This window comes from Centruroides vittatus, unplaced genomic scaffold, assembly GCF_030686945.1.
Source record: "Centruroides vittatus isolate TY-2023 unplaced genomic scaffold, ASM3068694v2 contig_452, whole genome shotgun sequence".
Classification (NCBI taxonomy): domain Eukaryota; kingdom Metazoa; phylum Arthropoda; class Arachnida; order Scorpiones; family Buthidae; genus Centruroides; species Centruroides vittatus.
Window position 1 is genome coordinate 1,980,979 of NW_027122248.1, and position 23,370 is coordinate 2,004,348.

Genomic DNA, 23,370 nt, shown 5'->3' on the forward strand with positions numbered 1-23,370 from the left:
GGAGGCTATTAAAACAAGTTGGACAAGAGTGGAGCTACAGTGGACGTCCTCCCCACCACTTGTTTCACTTGTCTTAACCATTACATTAAGTTTTATACTGTTTATGCATTTTATTATATTTATTTCAAAATTTCTTGTATATTTTGTTTCTACTTATGGTATCTATCATTCATAAAGTGATAAAGGTTTTAAAGGAGGTTGAGTTTTGTTGGGAGTACGAAGAGAGGATGGGATAACAAACTTTGACAGACTGAGACAAGAGGAGGGAGTAAAATTTTCAAGAAAAATGTGGATGTAATTTATGGACAGCCTCATAGGAATCTAAATACAGTACTAGAATTAAGGAGCATTGGACAGATATTGAAAAGCTTAAAGAAGAAAAAATTTGGCTTAGAAAGCCTACGAGAAAAACATAAATGTATAAGAAGGATACAGATGAGATGTAAAAGATTAGTAAAGCAATTATTAGATTTAAGTTAAACAACCACTGGATTATATCAGGTTATATTAACTGCTACTATTATTAATTATTATGCCTTTGTGTCCTTTTTTTAACTTAATTTAAAATTTATTTTGTATACTAGTACTTTCTATATATTAACAGGACTTATTATACTGGAAAATATGGATGCAGATATTTTCCAGTATAATAAGTCCTGTTAATATATAGAAAGTACTAGTATACAAAATAAATTATAAATGCTACTATTATTAATTAAATGCTAAGTACTATTTTTTACTAAATTTAATAATTATAATTAAAGTAATATGGAGATGATTAGAAATGAAAAAAAGAAAGGGAAAAGATCAATAAAGATGTAGTAATAGCTAATTTAAAATTAAAACTGAGTGTGTAAACTAATTGTATAAAAAACTTGGTATATTTTTAATACTTTTAAGATGCTTATTTGAATCATTAGGAGTTTCTGGGAAACAGGTCTGAGTATGATTTTAAGTATTATGAAAGGCATTTTGATGAAGATACCTGTATAAATTGATTCACTTCATCAAAATAAAATAAAAAATCATTGCTAGTAAAATTCTAATTTATGTTTATAGAATTACTTACAACCAAAACACTATTATATATACTTATTAATACAGGGTGGGCCAGCGAAAACGAAACGGCAAAGTGTTCGTGTTCGTCCAAGAAAAGTGCTCGGACAGGTCGATTTTACTCTCGAGGGGACATCTTTTGCAATAAAGTTTTTGCGATTCTGAATATTAACTAAACAAACATTTTTTTCGAAATAAATGTTTGTTTAGTTAATACAAAATAAATGAGTTGATGTCCCCTCGAGCAAAAGATCGACCTGTCCAAGCGCTTTGCTTGGACGAACACGAACACTCTGCCGTTTCGTTTTCGCTGGCCCATCCTGTATATTTTAAAACATACTAAGTATAATAGAATACAATCAGTGCATTTTTAATACACCTTATCAATTATATAAATAATAAGATTATTTGTTCATTATAAAATTAGTAACTCAAATATGACATAAATGATGAAAAGAATAAAATTTGAAGTCATTCAAAATTTTTAATATACAACAAAACCCCACTTATACATTTTTGAAGAGACCCTCTGAAAAAACACATTACTGGAAACAGCCTTTCTTTAAGTGTATACTATATTTAAAATAGATAATTGATATAAAAATTATTGATGATTTTAATTGCTTAAACTTTTATATTCTTATTAAATTTTTGCAATAAGATATTTATTTACTTGTATAAATTTCTTAATTTATTCTGTTTGTTTGTTTTTTCCTTCCCAGAAAATGCACCCTCATTATCTTTTAGTTGTGTTTTACTAATCATGGCTGGATGTAATTCGTCCACCAATATGCAGCTTTTTCAAGAAATGAAATACAAGTTTCCTGATATTCCAGAAGAAGTTATACAAAATTGTATATTCAAGGTAATTTTTATTATCATTTATTTTTAGATTAGCTAAATTTTTTCATGACAAAATTGTAAATTATAATTTATATTCTGATATACATATACAAGTTTTAATACTTTCTTTCTATTAGTTATTCCCAGAATCAACTTAATTACATATTTACGGTTATTGAACATGTTTATTTTTTGTTCACAATAATAAAATAAAAATTAATAATAATATTTTATTATTAAGATTACTGGGAAGGAATTTAATATTCACAATTCACACCAAATAGAACTTTCACTAACTTTTTGAGAAAGAAAAAGAAATAAAAATTTCATTTGGAATATACCGTGTTTACTCGAATCTAAAACACCTTAATTTTTACAAGCTCCCGCAGGGATTTTTTAAAACAAATATTAATAAACACATTGAGACAAATTTATGTCAACAATGTCAGTATTTATTGCAAGTAAAGTAAGTTATACATCACTGTATTGAAATTGGAAACCTATTCATTTTCTGTGTTAGGCTCTTCTGAATTAACAGTGTTGTTGTTTTAGTCATGTTTCTGAGTAATAGTTCTAGTTTCAGTCACTAAATTTGATGTTCACATCTTCCCACATGCAATCATACTCAATACTGTTTAAAGTATCAGAAATGCGACATTTCTTGAGTGCTGAATAACTTCTTCTGGGATTGTCATTCAAATACTTAGTGTATCTGTAATAAACTAATAGATTGGGTTAAGTTTATCTCTTAAATATTTTCTATTACTGATCTTAATCTAATAAAATCATTAAAATGACACAATGGAATTATTGACAAGGAAATAAGATACGTGGCAGTAGAGGTCAGTAATTATGATGTATTACATCAAATCTAAGATGCACCCCATTTACAGACTTGCTAAAACCTGAAAACTGTGTGTCTCATTTCAATAAATATGGTAATTAGAATAATTACTAGCAATTTTCTTAAAATTTATTCATAAATTTTCATCAGAGAGAAATTGAGTAAGTGAAAGAAAAAGAAAACATTTTTGATTACTTCAAAAATTATACAGATTAAATGGCTATTATTTATCATAGTTAAATTAACAGATTTCAATGTAAACTGAACAAACCTTTAGAAATAAAAATTAGATTTATTTAATTCTCAAAGTTCAAGTATCTAAATTATTTCAAATTATATAGTCTTTTCTTTTTATTTTTTTAAAATTATATTATTTACAATGAAGAGTTTCAGTACATCACCAAAAGCTAAAAGTAAAAACTACAATATTAGGGAGGCAAAAGCATAGGGTGTTGTATATTATTAGTTTTTGTCTTTTGAAACTATCTTTCTTAAATGTTCTCATAACAAAAAATTTGTATGCATAAAATAATGGAAAATTTAGAAACTGAAGAATTTTAGCTAGCTAGATTGTTAAAACTGAAATAATTTTAAGCAGCAGATTTATTTGATCAATTTTTGGTATGAATACAGGGTGATTCAAAAAAAAAGTCAGACAAACTTTAAAAGCTGGTCAGGAATACAAAAAACAAACCATTTTTACCTAGGAACATATAGTCACAAATGCCACCAATGTTCCTAGGTAAAAATGGTTTGTTTTTTGTATTTCTGACTTATCTTTAAGACCTTTTGAATTACCCCTATATATTGTGAAATGTACTGTACATGGTGTAGCAAAACTGTGCCAATAATTTAGGGATAGATTCTAGGGCAAAAATAAGCCTAAAATCCTTCATAAATATTTTTCAATTTAATATCAAATTCTGCTTCTTTGTTCATATCTGGCCTGCCAAAAACATTCTTTTCTAATTCTCTGCCAAAATACTAACACTAGAGTTGTCAAGATTTTAAAGTAATTTTGTATACTTTATGCTTCTGCCAATGGATTGAAGTAAATAAATGTTGCCTAAATAGATCCTACTACAATAAATGTACAGAAGGTCTTATCTTCTTACCAAATAAAAGTTTAATATTAATCTTCGATAGACTGTTTTAAGTTTGTTAATATTGATAGACAGTTTTAACTTTTATCTGGTAATAATTATTTGGTATGAGAAGTTAATAAAATAAAATAGTTTCTTTCATAAGGCCTTGTCTGTTTTAAGATTTTGTAGTTTTCACTTGCTTTACAGTAAAATGAATAATTGGAAAGCAAGAGTTTTTAATGTAACATTTACTTTAATCTTGTAAAAAACCAAAATGTATTTAAACAGAATAATTTACAAGAACTACTCAAAATGTTCTCAATAGACATGGACAACATTTTGAGCAGTTCAATTTCCTTGTGTTTGAAAAAACATCTTTCCTCATTTAAAGTAAAGTTTAAGTTTGTATTTGTTGATAATACAGAAGTGGAAAACAAACAGTATTATCCTTTTGGTATCTGATTTGCCAAAAAATCATATCAGATCATAAAAATGAAGCAGAATTTGTAAAACATTTATACAGAATTTTAAGCTTATTTTTACCCTATCCCTAAAGTATTGGCATGGAGACTCATTACACCCTGCATTTATTGTTGCAGTAAATCTCTCAAGATCAACAGTAATCATAAGTTGTACAGTTATTGGAATGTCTACAAAATTTCAATTGGATCTAGAGTCAGTAATATAAAATGCTAAGCAAGAAATGTTAGGAATGCAGAGCAAAGAATTATTCTGAGTATCTCTGAACAGTATTCCGAGTCAGTGAATTAGATGATCGTGTTTCAAATGTTTGAAAAAATCATTTTTATCTCTTCTTTCATTGTAAATCACTGTCATAAAATATGTATATTTATACTATTTATATAGTTACATCCAAACTTACAGATGACATTGGTTAGCATACTTTTGCACGCTAGCAAATCACTTAGCCCATTTTAAGAATTCTGAGTCAGGAACTAGTTAGATACAAATCTGGCATTGTAGCATAACTAGACTTAGAAAGAATCCTGCATTACTGAACACTTCTCTGAATGTTTGATTGAATCACTTGAGTTGCCAACTACATCTCTTAGATGCGTCATAAACTGTATGTTTAGATTTAAATGTCATACAAGAAGTGTTTTATATTATTTGCACCTGCCCATAACAATTAATGGATTAAGTAAGCATTGTCTAGAAGTTTTGTTTGTAAACAATCCAGGAACTCTTCCAAAATGTAGTTCTGCAGATAATAATAAACCATTATAATAGTTTACTAATACATAGTGTATCTGAAATAGACCTTTCTTATTATACAAATTCATAACACAAAAATGAAGTGATGTATTGAAATGTGGTTTGAGGTAAAAGAAAGTATAATATAAGGACAGAATAAATCAATTCAATTGCCTTTATCTTATTATCTTATTGTCAACTAAGGACTTATCATAGTAATAGGACTATTATACTGGTGTGCCAATTTTTGCAAAAGAGGAATTCTTATTCAAAAAAAATTTTGCAAAAATCGGCACACCAGTATAATAGTCCTATTAATATGATAAGTCCTTAGTTGACAATAATATAATAATAAAAGAATAAATCAGTTTTTTCTTAGCATATATTCAATAAACCTCTGAATTCCAGACTCAACATTTTTAAAACCTGTTCCACAAATTACAGTTGCCCTTTGACACTGGATGAATCTTTGTAGACTGCTTCATTTTTGTGTTATGACTTTGTATGGTAATAAAGATTCTTGGACATCTTATATTATTAAAATATTTTTCCTAATCATTGCCTATTGAGAAACTGTTGTATTTCTCCACTGTTGCATTATATTTGACAATTGTAAATGCATCAATAAGTTATCATTGTTTAAATATTAAAGCTTAAAGTATTGCAATAGTTAATATAATTTCTTGAAATTCTTATTAGCAATCCATGGACATATTACAAGGATTGATCAAATGAAACCCATTCAAGTAAATTTATTAAGACAAACAAAACAGTATATCTATTGGTTATGGCATAGTTAAACAAAGCAATATATGAGAAACCTGGAATGCATTTTTGGTTGTTAAAAAAGTTACCATAGGCATTCAGACATGCATACCACTGCTTGTGGAGAAAATGAAGAACAATGTTGGTTGATCCTTGAACCATTGGGTAACTGTTTCCTTGACTTCTGCATCAGAGTCCCTTAACGGTCATTTTTAAAGGTCTGAACAAATGAGTCATGTAATGACAGATTGGTACTAAAGAAAGGGTGGTGCAGAATCTCCCAACCTTTCCATGCTAAAGCATTCCTGCACAGTGTTCACAACATATAGTCAAGCATTGTTGTGCAACAAAATCACACCATGTGATAGAATACCTGGTAATGTATTCTTTGCAGCTTTATGCAGCTTTTCCAATGTTGCATTGTAGCAATTGGCATTAAAGATCCTCATATGAGCATCAAAGTCCACCAGCAAAGACCCTGCACTTGAACTTTTTGTGTGTTGGTTAGTTGGAGTGCTTCCATTGCATGCTTGCTGGTTGGCTCAAAGGGGTGGCACCACATTTCAACTTTGGATGGATTTCAAATAACTCCAGTCATGTTTTCATTACTCTGTGCCAAAAACAAAATGTGAGAGATGACTGAACTTTTTTCCACTTGTCATATGTGGCGTGATAAGCATACACCAATGAACATCATTCCTCTCCCCATGTGTTGGACCACATGACATAACATAAATGGTTTTCATTTGATCAATCCTTATAGAATGTAGAATGATTTTCATTATTGTAAAATTAATATATACATATATTATTTTTAGAAGACACGCAGTACTCCAATTCCAATAACAAAAATAATGTCCAGTTACTTTATTGGAGAAAACAAACTATAACTGCTTTCATTGCAGTAGCTGAGGATGTTTCTGAAATAACACTTTTGAAATAAACTTTTTAGATGTCTTAAATAAGCAGTAATATATTTGTAAATTTGCTGACTCAGATATAGCAACTCAATTTTTCAAAAAAATGAGTTGCTATATCTAAATAGGGAAGAAAAAAATTTAGATTTTTGTACAAACTATTAATTTTCTATGAAAGGATTTATAATATATATATGATTTTTAAGTTATTTTACAGACTTTTAAAAGCACACATTTATGCATTTATTTATATTTTTATGAATACATGCTCTGGCCAACTTTCAGTTTTTAGATTTTATTTGGTCAGATTTCTTAGCAACAGCTGGGAATTTTTGAAATAACTGGCAAATGTCCATTGAAGATAGTTTGTTTTCAAGTGTGTTCGAATTTTAATTATAAATAGAAAGATTCTAAGTTTACTAAAATTCGTTATATATAAGAATTTTAACATATTGGTTTTACTAACAAAATTAATTATTATAATTATATTCATTTTAATGCAGCTTATAAATTACTCCAGCTGAAGATGCATAGTTTCAAAAATAAAATCATTAAGATTCCATATTAATATTACATGATATTTTACATATCACAGTATCGTTAAATTTAACAAATTAATTTGTGTGTAATGAATAAACTATAATGGAATAGCTAATAATAAAATCAACTAATAAGTTTAATTAATTTTGTAGTAATAAAAGTTTTATTGCTAAGAATATAATTTACATTTACATTTTTAAAATTTATATTTGTCAGCATTCTGGGAACAGAGAGGCTTGCATTCAGTTACTCAGCAAAGAAAATTTGAATTATATATATCCTTCTACAGAAACCAACTTTCCAACTAGTCATTACTATAGTATGAATGTACATAGTAAATTACCAATTGCAAAAAATGGAAGTAATTTATATCTAAGAAATTCATTACTTCCCACACCCCCTAGTCATGTCTATCCAAATTCTAAACCTAAAATAGGTCGATGTAGCTTCAGTTATTTTTCTCCTGTCTCACCAGTGCCTTGCAACGATAATTCATCGAACAGACCAAGAGAAATACAATCAGCACCAACAATGCAAAGTGAGCAAAATCCATTTTTATCAGCATATAATAATGAATGGTATTTCAATATAAACAGTGTTCATAACCCAGTTGTGTTTAATACTTCATCTTGTAAGAATACTTCTGATCAAAAGACAACTCAGAACATACAATCCAGACTAACCGTAAGTACACCGTCTAGAATCACTTCTAATATCATGGACAATCAAATGTCAAATCCTAATGTTACACAAGCTCGACACGTGACTACTCTAAAAATTAATCCTCAACCTGTTTATCTTATTGAAAAATATGGATATAATCCTAGTTCCTCCGTTTATACAAATATTATGCCTTCGGGAAGACACATGACATCCGTCAATCTTCAGTTAAGACCACCGTCTTCAGAAGCTCAGCCACCAATTGAAATTACAACTACACCCCTGAATTGCGTGATGAGTAAAAACAATGATAAAGATTTTAATTCGCAAGTTCGGATATCAATTAATTCTACCGGTGCTACTTTAACTGCTATGAGAACTCAAAAGAAACCACCGATTACTTCTCCAACAGCCCATCACTCTGTATCCATGCAAAGGAATGTTACTCATGTATCTACAGTTCCTACTTTTCCTTCAAATGCTAATGTTTTTAAAAACACTGAAGCCGGTGAATGTTATACAACTGAAAATTATACCGTAACATCACAGAATTGTTCACAATTTCAGCCTTTAAATACTGAAAATTTAATAAATATGCCAGAATCGTGGAATGCTGCAAACCAGCCTGTATTGCCTTATCAGAATACATCATCACATAATCAGCGAAGAAGGAATGCATATAATGAATTGGCTTATACTCAGGGTGAGTTTAAATTTATATTACTATACATAAATTTTAATTTTAAAGATATTTATCAATCAATTAATTAATAAATATTTGAATCAGCCAAATAAATATACATTTAATAAGCTAAAATTATGAAAAAAACGTGTTAGTATTACAATATTTTGCAAGCGTCATTATATATTTTTTTTCTTTTTAAATCAGTAAATCACATTTCTATTTTAAATAATTCAAGAATAAATTTGAGACTTTTCTATCTATAAACACTTATTCCTGAAATATTTTAAAGTTTTTGTTATTAGACATAAATATTAAATGATTTTTAAGAAATATTTACTTGTACAGTAAAATGCCAAAATATGATGTGAAGAAATGAACAAAGTAGTATGTAGTTTTGACTGAATAATAATTTTCCTGTATAAACTTTGAGTCAATATTAAAATAATTAGACAAGTCTGTAAAAAATATTTTTCAGTATGTTTAACTGATCTGTTAAAAAGCTATTATTTTAATCTCAATGTTTTGGTTGTTCCTCACTGATGTAGAAAGATAATTTTTTGAAAAATTTACCATTAGCTTGCGTATTCTGTAATATACAACATTGAAAACAATTCATTGGCAGCATGTTTTGAGTCAACTGGATTTTGTAATGATACACATGCAAATCTTTTTTCAAAACTGCAATGTTGAATGTGGAAATTACAATTGTTTTAAATGTCGTCATTCTGTTGTCTTTCACGACACTTTCATGCACATGTTCTATATTCCTGACTCTGCATTCATTAAGCAGGTACAGTACATGGGTATTTATCTTCCACAGAACCAGTTCCTCTAAATTAATTAAAGTGATTAACTTTTGAGTCCCTTAAGAGCTGCATACACAGTTCTAATCAAAAATAGTGCAAGATTTTCTTTGTGTTGATATTAAAGATATGTGGAACCATTTTACAAAAATCATTTTAAATATTGAAATCAGTCTCAGCATGCCAGAATCCTGCCAAAAACTAGCAGACAAAAATCATGTACAATTCTGGTACTACCTATTTGGACATTTTGTTAATTTAGTTTAACTTTTGAATTATTTCTCTTCATTCCTCTTCTTTAATTATATCCTCATAATAAAGCCATAATCAGTCTCATAGCCAGGAATAAATCATTGGGGGCTATAGTCGCAAGTTGAAAAAATTCTGACTGGTATTTTTCTCTTTTCCAACTAACACTAGGCCTGTTAATCTACTTTTATGTTTTTACATGTGTAATGTAGCTAAGTTTACGTGATGAAAGCAGAAACATATATATACAGGGTGCGGCACCAAAATCCGGACAAATTACACATTTTTTTTCAAACATATTTCTTATTGAAAAAACAAAAAGGTTTACAAATTTTTTTAAATCACATTGTTTGCAATGTCATACAGAATACATTTATTCAATATAGCCCCCTCCTGCTTGAATGACAGCCTCTATTCTCGGTCTGAATCGTGCGCATGCGCTCTTTAATGTCTCACGGTCGATATTGGTGAATGCTGCATCAATAGCGGCTCTCAATGATGTGATGTTTGCATGTCTGGTCTTGTTTGTGACCCTTTCAACTATGCTCCATACGTAGAAGTCCAGAGGATTTAAATCTGGGCTGTTGGGAAACCAGAATTCTTTTGACCAAAACATGTCGACGTTATCCGACAACCAATTTTGCACCAAATGACTTGTGTGGGCGGGCGCACCATCCTGCTGGAAAACATACGGCTTTCCAGGTGACATAGTTTCCATCCATGGCTTCACTACATTTGACAGAGCATGCAAATAAACATCTTTTGTGACATTTTCCCCTTTGTTAAAGAAATACGGTGGCATGACATCACTCTCACTGGACACAACACCTAGCACATGAACATTCGCCGGAAATTTTGTTTTTGCAATAATGGGGACATCTTCTGGGTCGTGGGCAAGCCATCGGTCATTCTCTTTGATTGATTTTCGCATCAACAGTAAAAATTTTCTTGTCAGAAAAAAATCTGAGTCATCGGGCAGCATTGTTTTTTAAGGAACACAAAAGCAGGTTACAGCGTTCAACTCGCTTTGTCCTGTCAGCTTCAGAAAGCATCTGTCTCATTTTAATTGTGTAAGACTTGTAGCAAAGGTCCTCCTCAACGATTCTACGCATAGTTTTCTCGCTCACACCAACAACCGACGACAATTTTCGGATCGACTGACCTGGATCCTCAAAAATCGGCTCCTGAGCTTGTTGAATGATTTCAGGGGTTCTGACAATGTGCTCCTTAGAGTGAATTTTCCTTGCCGGTGTTGCGAAACCTTCATTTGACTTCTCCGACTGATTGTATTTTTCAACGACATCATAAACAGTTGATCTCGGGTATCCGAAGAACCGAATAATTTCTGTCGTTGAGTGCCCAGCGCGAATACTTTCGATAATCGCGGCTCTTCGGTTATACTCAGCACTTTGTTTCAACATGGCGACTGTTTTGCGGTTAAAATGGTTTAATACACATGTCAAGCTATTTGAACGCCAAACACGACATTTACCAGTGGTACAGAATGGTGGGAATTTGAAATTGAATTTTGTCTGGATTTTGGCGCCACACCCTGTATATATATTATATATATATATATATACTGCATGTTGGCACTGCCAACTAAGCTTAGGGGTCATAGCTATCTCATATCCTGTAGCTATGGCCCTAATTGGTGCAGGTCTGAATACAGTCAGACCTTAGGTTTTGAACTTGATTTGTTCTAAAACTGAAACAAATTTTTCCATAAGAATCAATATAAAATGGATTAATCCATTCTTGACTTCCAAACAAACAAAACTTTTTTTTTACCTTTTCAGGTGTATTGTTTTTTGCTTTTTGCCCTTAGTTTCATTAAACGTTTCTACTAACTTAAAGCAGTTAGTTATGTTAGAGCTTATCACACCAGTAAATATGAACTACAGATTCTACGGATACTTCAAGTAAAGGAAACTGTGCTCAAAGGAAGACTATAAAATGACTTCTGGACAAACCCTTTTCTTTCTCCCTTTTTAGTTAGAACAGTGGTTCTTAACCTGGGGTGTGAGAGAAATTTCAAAAATTAAAAAAAAAAAAAAAAATTGAACGAGGCACTGTGTTCTCTACAAACCGTGGTACCCACCAACACTGCACCCCCCACTTCTTCAATCTCTACCATCTCTCAGTACATTGCGCTTGTCATCAGTCATCAGTACTTGAAGTTAATGTAGTCACATTGTCACGTGCAGTACAGAAACTAGTTGAGACGTGTTCGCATGCCTTTACGTTCTTATTCAAGGTATGCGAACTCGTTCACATTCTTATTCAGCGAGGTTTGTAACAATATTTACAGGTAACTCTGTATAACACGGTACTTCTATAGCATAGATTCACTCTAACACTGTTCGAGAATTGGGTAAAACCCTCGTACAACATGAAATGTAATAAATTTTCACATACTTAAGTACTAATAGTTCACGAAAATAATAATTTTCGTGAACTATTAGTACTTAAGTATGTAAATTTTCTTTTCTTGCCTTCTGTCGATACACATGGTTCTTCTCAAAACTTGTTTTGTTGCCAGATCTCGACGCTTCTGCTTTTTATGTTATATAGTAATATATATTGTAAATAAACACTGCATTTGTTTATTCAATAAATGTTTTTTCTTAAATAAAAAATATACACACATTTTTTTAAGGGGTTGCAAGAGCTTATTTTCAGATTCAAGGGGGTGCTGACTACTAAAAAGGTTAAGAACTGCTGAGTTTGAACAATTTTTCCTTTCTTTTTAGTAGAACATGTTCTATCAGGAACGGATCGAATGGTCAACCCTTGTGTTCGTCACTACTAATATTTGGCAACACTAGCATTATGCGAATCAGTTAACTATCGTCATGAGTCAGAAAATATTTGTACTATAAATTTGCCAGTATTTTGGTTTAATAAAGCATTAAAATAGGTAAATAAGTAGGTAAAAAATAATAATTAGGTATTTACCTATGTATTACATATTTTATTATAGAATTTATTATTAGTTTGGGACTAATCCATTTTGACCCAATTAAGCAGAATTGACTGTGTGTGTGTGTGTATGTATGTATGTGTGTGTGTGTATATATATATATATATAAAATGCAAAATGTTTTGTCACCACCCACTGAAACCAAAACTATCTATTTATAGTACTACTTTATAAAGTGAGACTCAATTCTGACTGCCTGGATGAAATATAACCAAATCAATTGAGACAGACAACAACTAGCACTTTCTGAAATATTATGTTTCAATTGATTTGATTTCATTTTTGGTGTAAAGGACAGTTTTCATTATTATTTTTAGTTTTAATTAACTGTCTACCCAATGTTAAAAAATTGATTAATATAACTTAAGCATATTTAAACACGAATTCTTGGATTCCATTTATATTATGTGAATGTCAATTAATGCAGTTTTTATTAATTTGATTTAAATTCAACTGCAGTGCATACCAATAAACAGCAGTAGTATCTTACCTGTATGCTCACTGAAATGTAATTTATAGCAATATCATTTATGATTCGTATCGTGACATAAGGCAATCTTGGCTCCACTAACTTCTGAATCGGTCATCCTGTCATTGATTGGTCGGGCTAATAACTTTCTTATACTTCTTTAAAGTATAGAAAGTTGACCATCTGTGGTCGGCTCTGCCGAGTAGCTTGTTCGGCAACCAAGTTATCGTACGGCAATCGGGGCCAAAAAAAAAGTTCAAAATTTTGTTTGTAAACCAAATTGTTCAAAAAGTGATGCATTTGAAACCCAAGGTTTGACTGTATTCTATGTTTGATAATAGATATAAAGTTCATCCTTCAGACATTGAATAATCTTCCATATTTGTTAACCACCCACATTAAAATCAATGTGTTTAAAATACGAATCAATGTTTTTATATATTTTATATGAGAATAGTAAACATTAATGAAATCTTTTTATAAAAAATTTTATTTAGATCTTCAATTACATTAAAACTGATTTTTAAAAAAAATTCAGTTTCTTGAAACTTAAGAGGATTTTACAAATTATGTAAAAACAGAAGTTTTCATTTAAATCATTGTGTTTAATGTTGATTCAAATATTTAAGAATAATTTATTAAGTAAATATAATGACATACAAAATAATAATGTGCTCAGCAATTAATTTCTATAATTCATTTTTTAGAGAAATAATAATATACGTAACAAATTGCACAGCATAAAATTAAATAACTTTTACCTGAATATTCCTCTAGCTCTTTTATTACATCAGAAAGCTAGATTAGAAGTCTTGCAAAAAGTTTTAGATGACGAAAAAAAAATATTGTCAAGAATGAAAATGGAAGTGAATAATATGGAAGAGCATTTGTTGCAGAGAAGATTAAATTTGACTGCAATTTCAAATGTAAGTATCTGAAATAAAATAAAATAAAAAAACATTAGTCATAGTTGCTAAATGAGAATAGTTCTGGAGAAATAAAAATACTACATCTGAACTGTGAACTGTGCTATGTCTGTGCAGGAGTTTTGTTAAAGAACCTAAAGTTTTTGTCTTTTTTTTTCCCCAGTAACTTATCACACAAGGAAATCTTATTGATATACGCTTTATTAATGGAAATGCATTTTGGTCTTTATCCTTTTCAGTCCTTAGTTTTTTGTATCTTAGCAAAAGAAATACTTATAAATTACATCATACATACATTTTTACAGGTAATATTTTCAATTACTTACATTAGCTGATTATTAAATACAAATTGAAATTAAAAAATTTGGCAATTCACTAGATATATTAAAAAATTTGCTTAAAAAAGATTGCTGTATAAGATTATTTTTATCTTATATAGCAACCTTTTTTTTTACAGATAATATTATCTGTAAACATGTATGTATGATGTAATTTATAAATATTTCTTTTGCTAAGATCTGTACAAAAAAGTAAGGACTGAAGAGGGGTCATAAAGACCCAAAATGCATTTCCATTAATAAAGCCTATATCAATAAGATTTCCTTGTGTGATAAGTTACTGGAAAAAAAAGCCAAAAACTTTAGGTTCTTTACTAGTTTTTGTGGATTTTTTTTAAATGGGGGAACGATCAATTAAAGTATATTATGAATAGTTGCTGAATGTGTGTATGTAAATCTGTCTAAGAAATCTTAAGGGTATTGCATCCCATACTTTTCCAATCAGACTGTCTGTTCCATTAGCAGGGATTATCAAAACAGTTGTTGCTCAAGAAGCTAGAAAATTAAAATTTCATTTAATGAAAAAGATATGTTTGTCATTCTGACATCAGAACATTCCAAAAACATTAACATCTTTTTTATTAAATGGAAGGTTTTTCTGGCTTCTTAAAAACTTGAATGGTTGATTTTACTAATCAACTTATCTGTACAGAACAGTCATGTCCCCAGATCCACTTGCATTAGTACCTGTGTCCAATGTTCAAAACAATAAGGTTGTTAAGTATCAGATTCTACACATTTAAGTTTTGTTGAAAGAAATTTTTTAATCTTCTAAATAAAGAACAGTAGGAATATCTACCAGGTTGTTCAATAAGTTTTGTCGTTCGATAAAAAAAACACAATTTTATGGTTTGAAATACATTTTATTATTCAATATAATTTCCCTGAACTTCAATACACTTGTTCCAGTGATCTTCTAATTTATGGATTCCATCCCTGAAGTGAGAATCCGGAAGACTGTCGAAATACGCTTCCACGGCTGCTATTACCTCTTCGTTCGATGAAAATCGTTTCCCACGCATGAATTTTTTGGTTAATGTTACCTTAGGTTCCGAGATGGCGGCGGTGGGAATTTTTCCCTATCTTGGCGACTGCGGCGGGGAAAAATTTTTTCCCTAGAGTCGTGACGTCGACGCCGTTGAGAATTTTTCCCCGTTCGGTTTCAACCCTGAGATCGACGTTGCCGAGTATCCTGTAACCTCGAAATGGCGACGGTCGTGTGTAAATTTGCGATGGTAGAGGGAGCCTTTTCGTGACGTCGTGCGAGAGTAATATCGGCGGGAAGTTTGTAGTTGTGTTACGAACAAATATGCAAATGCTCGATCTGTGACGTGATTTCTGTTCATTTCAATGCAATTTTATGCAAATCGACTAGTTTCCAGTTGGAATCGTTTACTGCAGTGTTGCGACGAATTGCGTATTGGAATATTTGCTGTTTATTTTTCTGGTTACGATATTTCATTCTTTTTCCTCACCACCTCCCTGCGTTTAGTTTATTGCCAATTATTCGATAATGAGTAGTTTTGCCGATTTGAGTTTCAACGACGAATTTCGGTCGAGTTGCACCACACGTGATTTCTACAAGTTAATGGAAGACGACTTTTTGGAGCTTTTTTTTTTTTTTTTTTTTTTTTTTTTTTAACTCTTTCCGCCCTGTGGGCACTAAGAGGGCCTCTTTTAGTAGGCCCATTATGGGTTCGGCCAGACCCACAATGGGGCGACCGGGTGGTGAGGGACGGGGCCCGACATATCCGAACGGACCACCCCCGAAAAATTCCTGGGGATTATTTGACCCGTTCGGATTCGATCCCGGGTCCCCAGAGCGGTAGGCTGCCACCTTGACCGCTCGGCCATCCGGCAGCGACTTTTTGGAGCTAGGTTTGCCTCCCGTATCGATAACGCATTGAGATTTCCGAAATTTGCTGTAAAATTAGGCATACAGCCGACCGAGTCCGTTTGCATTCCGTGCGATTCTAAATGCAAATTATGTCATCGGAGTAATAGAGAAAGCTGTTTCTTGCGATGTAGTAAGTGCGGAACGAAGACTTCTGCCTTTGAAGGAACATTTAAAAGTAAATTTGGCCACATTTCTTGGGGTTGCATTCTGTCGTTTATATTGCCAAGTAGTAATAAATCGAACAGAGGGAAACGCCAATCGACCAATAAAAGAGCAGCCAAATCGAAAAGAACAAGGAAGAAAAGAGCCGCACCAAGAGAAAAGGAAAGTATCCAAGCTGGCAAAACCGAAAAAAGAATGGATCGGAAAGGAAAAAAAAAGTAGGAAGAAGTAGGCAACCACCATCGAAAAGTGAGTAAAAATATCCTTTTTTTTTTTTTTTTTTTTTTTTTTTTTTTGTTAACGTCCGCAGAGAAATTCAAGATGGCGGCCGGAAACGCGGGCATCTTGAATCGAGGGAAAAATTTTTTCCCTGCCGCAGTCTCCAACGTAGGGAAAAATTTCCCCCGTCGCCATCTCGGAACCTAGGGTAACATTAACCAATTTTTTAAGATGTGAGAACAGCCAGAAGTCAGAGGGAGCTAAATCTGGCGAATAGGGAGGATGTTGCAACAATTCGTATTTTAATTCGCTGATTTTCGCGATGGTTTTTTTGAGCTGTATGAGAGGGTGCGTTATCTTGATGAAAAATGATTTTTTTCTTCTGTAAACCAGGTCTTTTTTCACGAATTTTTACATCCAGCTGGTCCAAAAGATTACAATAATAATCTGAGTTTATTGTTTTACCAGTTTGGAGATAATCCACGAACAAAATTCCTTTTGCATCCCAAAAAACTGATGCTAACACCTTCTTAGCAGATTTCTGGACCCTAACTCGCTTCGGAGCCGAAGTACCGGGTTCACACCACTCCTTAGCCTCTTGTTTTGATTCAGGATCATGATGGTAGACCTAAATCCATAGTACTATGGGGTCTCATCCATAGTAATGAAACGACGCACAAAATCCTTTTTATTTTTTCTAAAACGCTCCAAATGTTGCTGAGAAAGTTGCATTCGAATGTGTTTTTGTTCCATAGTTAGCGAATGCGGCACCCATTGTGCACACAGCTTTCTGTAACCCAAAACATCAGCCAAAATATTGCTCACACTGCCTAATGAGATCCCTAGGGCTTCTACTAAATCTCTCTCAGTTAATCGACGATCTTCCAAAACCATATGCTGTATTTTTGCTACGATTTCTGGTGTTGATGCACTTTTTGGACGTCCTTCACGTGGATCGTCTTCAAGACTTGTACGGCCACGTTTAAATTCAGCAACCCATCTTTCTACTGTTCTAATTGAAGGTGAAGAGTCCTTATACACTTTTACCAATCGTTCATTGTTTTGGTGCTACACCTTCCAAAAATAAGAATTTTATCACTGCACGATATTCAATTTTTTCCATTGTAAAAAAATACACTGACACGTCAACTTTGAACAGCTGCAAATATAGAAATGAGTTGACAGATTTACATGAAACTTCACACATGTTTATAAAAAAGTAGTACTATTTTTAGAGTAATAAAACGACAAACCTAATAGCGCCATCTCTTATTGAACGACAAAACTTATTGAACAACCTGGTATATAATAGTTAAATACCTTTTTTATATTGTGATAGAGGAATTATCTGAGTAATTTATCTACTACTGTAAATCTTATCAGTTGCATTACTGGAAGGTTCCTTCTGACTGACTTAAAGGGATGTAACGAATATTCGGTTACTACCCGGTATTCGGCCTATTTTTCGCTATTCGGCCGAATACCGAATATTTAATCACTATTCGGCCGAATACCAAATACCTAAAAACAGGAGTAAGAAATAACAAAAACACAGTAAATTAATCATCTTCGAAACTTTTATTAATGCTAAACATTAAATTATAATTATTAAAGATAATAAGAAATAGCGTCTAACTTTAGTAAATTATTTCGTAATTAAAATAATATTATAGCCTTTATCTAGCTTTATATCTTATGGCCATTGATGGCATGTAGGTTAGAACGTATCAAGCATTAGTGTTATTGTTTAGTTAATTATGTTATATTCGTATTCTTGTATATTTTAATATTTTTTACGATATTTTAAAATGATTTACGAAACGTTTTATTGAAACTTATCGTATTTAATGAAATAATTATTTATTTCTATAAGATGAGTAACTACTATACAGTAGAGCGTCGAAAAGTGGAACCAATTGGGGACTGGGGTCCTTCCAGTTAATGATTTGTTCCAGTTTCCGACTTTGTACGAAAAAATACATTAACCTGTCCGATGTTCAAATTTTTCTCCGTTGCGTATCGCTTCCTGTTGAATTTTTCTCCGTTGCGTGTCGCTTCGTGTTGAATTTTCGTCGATTTTAAGCCTAACGAAAATTTTTATAATAATCATCGAGGCTATCGTATCGTTAAAAATTATTTCTGCATTTTGTACAAACAAAATAAATATATTAAAGAATATAAAAAACATGAAAATTATACTTTAGAAGTAAATTTAGTATCAAAAACATTCGATTCAGCACGACACAGTCCGACTGAAAATCGTTCCACTTTCCGGCCGTTCTACTTATCGACGCTCTACTGTATAATTTATTTTATATATAAAGCAAAGAATGAGCATTTCTCATTATATGCGAAAGATAGCATTTGAAATCGTATTAATTTTAAAAATATTGACAAAAACAATAGCAACAAAATATCACAAAACTTCACAAATAGAAACCCCCAATAATATATTTGAACTGTTCACATCTGGGGAGAAACTAGACCATATGACCCCACTAAAGTATATATCCTTAGGGTACTATTCAGTCTACAAATACGTAGTAAAAATAAAATTTTACTGCTTAATTAAAGAGTTAAAAAGATCGATTGCAAATAAAATAACTTATAAGTTATAACTTACATCTAAATACCAACAACTGCCGAATCATATCGGGCTATTTATGGCTATTACATAAATTATAAACCAATTTGGCACTAGAGGTAGACGTTAGGCTCCATCTCATATTAACTTTAATAATTATAATTTAATTAATAAATTTAAATAATTTAGACCTACTGGAAGAAAAAATCGTAGTGACATTGGGCCAATAGAGAGCAGGGTGCGCGATCCTTGCATAATAAGGTTTGCACGCTAATTTTTATATGCGCGTTAATCAAGCTGAATAGTTTGGCCGAATATTCGGTATTCGGTCACGCTCCTGGCCGAGTATTCGGCTAAGGCCGAATATACTATTCGTTGCATCACTAATTTAAATATTGATGATATTTCATTTATTAAACTATATGATTTTTAAGGAAAAGTGTGATAAGAAGGTAGAGACTTACATCCTGGAACACTTGTGTGCCAATCCTAGGCATTTCTCTTGTTTGATTTTTTTTATGCATGCATCGACCATTCCACGACTTTTTCTGGAAATCTTTGAAGTGTGAAGTTCTTAGTGTTTGAAAGCCCTAAATACTGCAAGTTTGTTTGTGATATTGCCAATTTCAAAAATGTATGTATGAATCAAAATTAATCAGTTTCTTGTGATATTTTTCATTATAGTAATGTTTAAAGTTTGTACACAAAGTACAGTTCTCAATGGTTTTTGATTTATATTCCCGTAATCATAAACCTTTTGTCTATAAAATACCGTGTCTATCTTCCGGTTTTTTTATTTTATTTACTTCAGCCAAAATCACAGCATGTAAGATAAATTTTCTCGGCGTGCATAATTATAGAGCGGCCCTTCAATTTTCTTTTTGCAGTTTCTTTATTCTGTTGTTTTCCCCCTTACAGTATGGTATTGAATTTAATGCATATAAGAATCCTTTTAGAACAGATATTTCTTCTTACACTGTAATACAACATTATACAAGTACGTGAAAACTAACAATATAGTACATTTTGTTAATAAATGGTTAAGTACATATTTCATTTTAAAATTTCTAAAAAGTTACATAATACAACTTTATGATAAATTTTACATTTGTAGATGACGGACGTTCAAAATTTGCGAGAAGAAAACAGAAGATTAAGAGTGGAATGCCATTGTTTGTCGATGGAAGTTGATTTTTGTTTAAAAGGTCAAGGTATGTTCAAATTTTAAAAAAATTTCAAAAATTATTAATTCTAAATATACACGTTTTTATTAATTGTATCCAAAATTATCAAACTAATTAAGAAAGATTATTATTAGTTCACAGTTTGTCTGATATAGTATCTAATGTTTTGGATTTTTATTATTCCTTGTTTTGTGGGACAGATAGCAAGCTAACATAGCTTCACCAGCAACCCTTTAACTACTCATTTTTAGGATTCTTCTCGGGTATTCACAGTTACCGTGATGACACCAAGGATATTCCCCCCCACTGTACCTTGTCCCAAGGAGCTATGTCTAGCATTAGGAATGTACAGTCACGCTTACAGGAGGTTAAAATAAAGTTTGTTTAAAGGTTTATTAGTTTTAATTTGTGTTACATTGTAATTACATGTAAATTCTGCATGTGAAACCTTGGCATAGTTGAAATGAAGAGAGAGACACCTTTATCCTACTCAAACATTTTTCAAGATTTTTTTTTATCATATTCCTTGCACATTCTTTGGTTTCATGTCATGCAAGTCCTACTCCTCAATTTTGTTGAATGTGTGTAGCAGTTTAAATTATTTTGAAAAACAGAACATGATTTATTTATAAGTGCATCATATTGTCCAGTTACACAAAGATTCTTATTCTTGACTATCTTAATGTGCTTAATGTGGATCTACAAGTTGTTGTACTTTCTTCTCTCATTAAAATATTTTAATATCTATTTATTTGTGTAATTTTGTTGTTGATTGCCAAATGATATTTGCTTTAAAATAGGTGTAAATATCACTTAGTAATTGGCAGTAATGTAAGCAAAGATTCGTGTATGCAAAAAGTCTATTTTAATCAGTTTATATTAACAATATTGTTTCGTGAAGGCTTTTTTTGAAAATGCTTTATATTTTATTAGCACCGTTAGGAGAAACAGACGAAGATTTTTATAAAAATATATTTACCGGACCACTTGGACCAATACCCCCAGTTCCAAACACTGAAGGATTAAGTAAGTTTCTTAAAATTCTGTTTTAGAAAAATTAGAATTTCAAAATTATTTTAAGAAAACATCATTAATCAATTCATTATAATTACAGTAGAGCATCGATTATCCAAATCAATTGGGGACTGGGGTTGTTAGGATAACCAATTATATACGAAAAAATACATTATTAATATAGTCTATTAATATATCCTATGTTGAAATTTTTCTCCATTGCATGTCACTTCATGTTGAATTTTCATTTGATGTTAAGCCTAACGAAAATTTTTATAATAATCATCATGGCTATTGTATCGTTAAAAATTATTTCTTTATATTTATTTTGTTTGTACAAAATAAAAACGAAAAAAATTATATTGAAAAATCTAAAGTATAAGTTAATCTAGTATCAAAAACATTTGATTCAGCACGACACGTCCTGACAGTCTGACTGGAACGCTTAGTTAACCAATGTTTTGGTTGATCGGTGTTCGGATAACACTGGTTAACAGTCAAAAAGTTTCCAAAACCAAAGTAGCTGAATATTACTAATTCAAGGGTGCTGAATATGAATATGACAATAAAAATCTTAACTTGGCAATTTTTCCAAAAATTTGACATATTTGGTTCAAAATCTTGAAAACTAGAGCCATTTTTCTGTAGTTCTTGAAATGTATTCCTATAAAGCTTGAAGTACATTTTCTTGAATGTCTGTGGAAAAGAAAGAAAAGAAAACAATCATTCGTATGACAGCTCTCAATATAAGCTATAAACAATGCAAATGGAGACTCTTGACTCCTCCAAGGTGAGCCTTAGAGCTGTTTTGTTACTGTTGTGTAACAAAAGCTTTCTATTCCTATTGGCCATGAAAAGTACATGAAAGAATCATACGAAAGCATAAGACAACTTCTTGCAAAAGTAAATTATGAAGAACGTGAATGGAAGGTGTGTTGTGATTTCAAAGTTATAGCAATATTACTTCGACTTCAGCTGGGGTATATGAAGTACTGTTGTTTTCTCTGTGAGAGGTATAGCAGAGACAGAGTAGCACATTTCAAAAGGAGAGACTGACCATGAAGAAATCCCTTGAACCTGGATCAAAAAATGTTATTTCTGAACTGTTAGTAGAACGCAGTTCAATCGTAATACCATTGTTGCATATAAAATTAGGACTTATGAAAAACTGTGTCAAAACCATGGATCAAAATTGCCCAGAATTTGGTTTTCTAGAGAGACATTTCCAAACATTAGTGAGGTGAAAGTTAGAGAGGATATTCGTAGGTTCAAAGCTTCTCAAAAATACACTTTGATAGTGTACTAATAGGTGCTGAAAAAGAAGCTTGGAATGCTTTCAGGATGGTGGTAAATAATTTTCCTGGAAACCATAAAGCTTCTAATTACAAACAAAAAATTACAAATAACATGCTGTTGTGTTATGAAAGATGAGATGCAACATGTCATTGAAAATGTACAAATGCACTTTTTGCATCCTCATATTGACTTTTTCCCTGAAAACTGTGGGTCTGTCAATGACAAGCACTGGGAGCATTTTCACCAAGACATTGCTAACATTGACGGACTCTATTTCCTTTGGTATCATCTTTCCATACAAGCAGATTACTGCTGGAACATTACACGTAAAACGCTTGCAGATTCATACAAGAAGTCTGTAAATAAGTGTCTTACATGCGAGTGATGTCCTGGGTATTTTATGATTTCACTGTTTGTTTAGTTTTTATGTATCAAAAAGTGTTCTGACGGTTTCTGTGTTCCAACTCGAATGAAAATAACATTGTGTACATATTCATATATATATTATGCAATTTATTAAACATTTAGCTCAAGTTTACAAGATATGTTATTCTGTTTTTTTATAACCATTTTTGAATTCAGCAAGTCAAAATCATTAATAAACAAAGTTATTTATTTATAGACCCATGTAATCAA

The 23,370-nt window shown here is 31.4% G+C and overlaps 1 protein-coding gene across 3 annotated transcripts in view; it reads left to right on the forward strand.

Moving 5' to 3' along the window:
• Positions 1-23,370, forward strand: part of LOC136977206 (TGF-beta-activated kinase 1 and MAP3K7-binding protein 2-like) — an 81,544-nt gene that overhangs the window by 52,407 nt on the left and 5,767 nt on the right. For all 3 annotated transcript variants that reach the window (XM_067272670.1, XM_067272672.1, XM_067272671.1), the window contains exons 3-7: positions 1,779-1,921; positions 7,482-8,628; positions 13,892-14,040; positions 20,355-20,451; positions 21,358-21,450. In XM_067272670.1, the coding sequence (XP_067128771.1) occupies positions 1,820-1,921; positions 7,482-8,628; positions 13,892-14,040; positions 20,355-20,451; positions 21,358-21,450 (1,588 nt within the window). In that variant the 5' untranslated portion in view covers positions 1,779-1,819. The remainder of the gene's footprint in view (positions 1-1,778; positions 1,922-7,481; positions 8,629-13,891; positions 14,041-20,354; positions 20,452-21,357; positions 21,451-23,370) is intronic.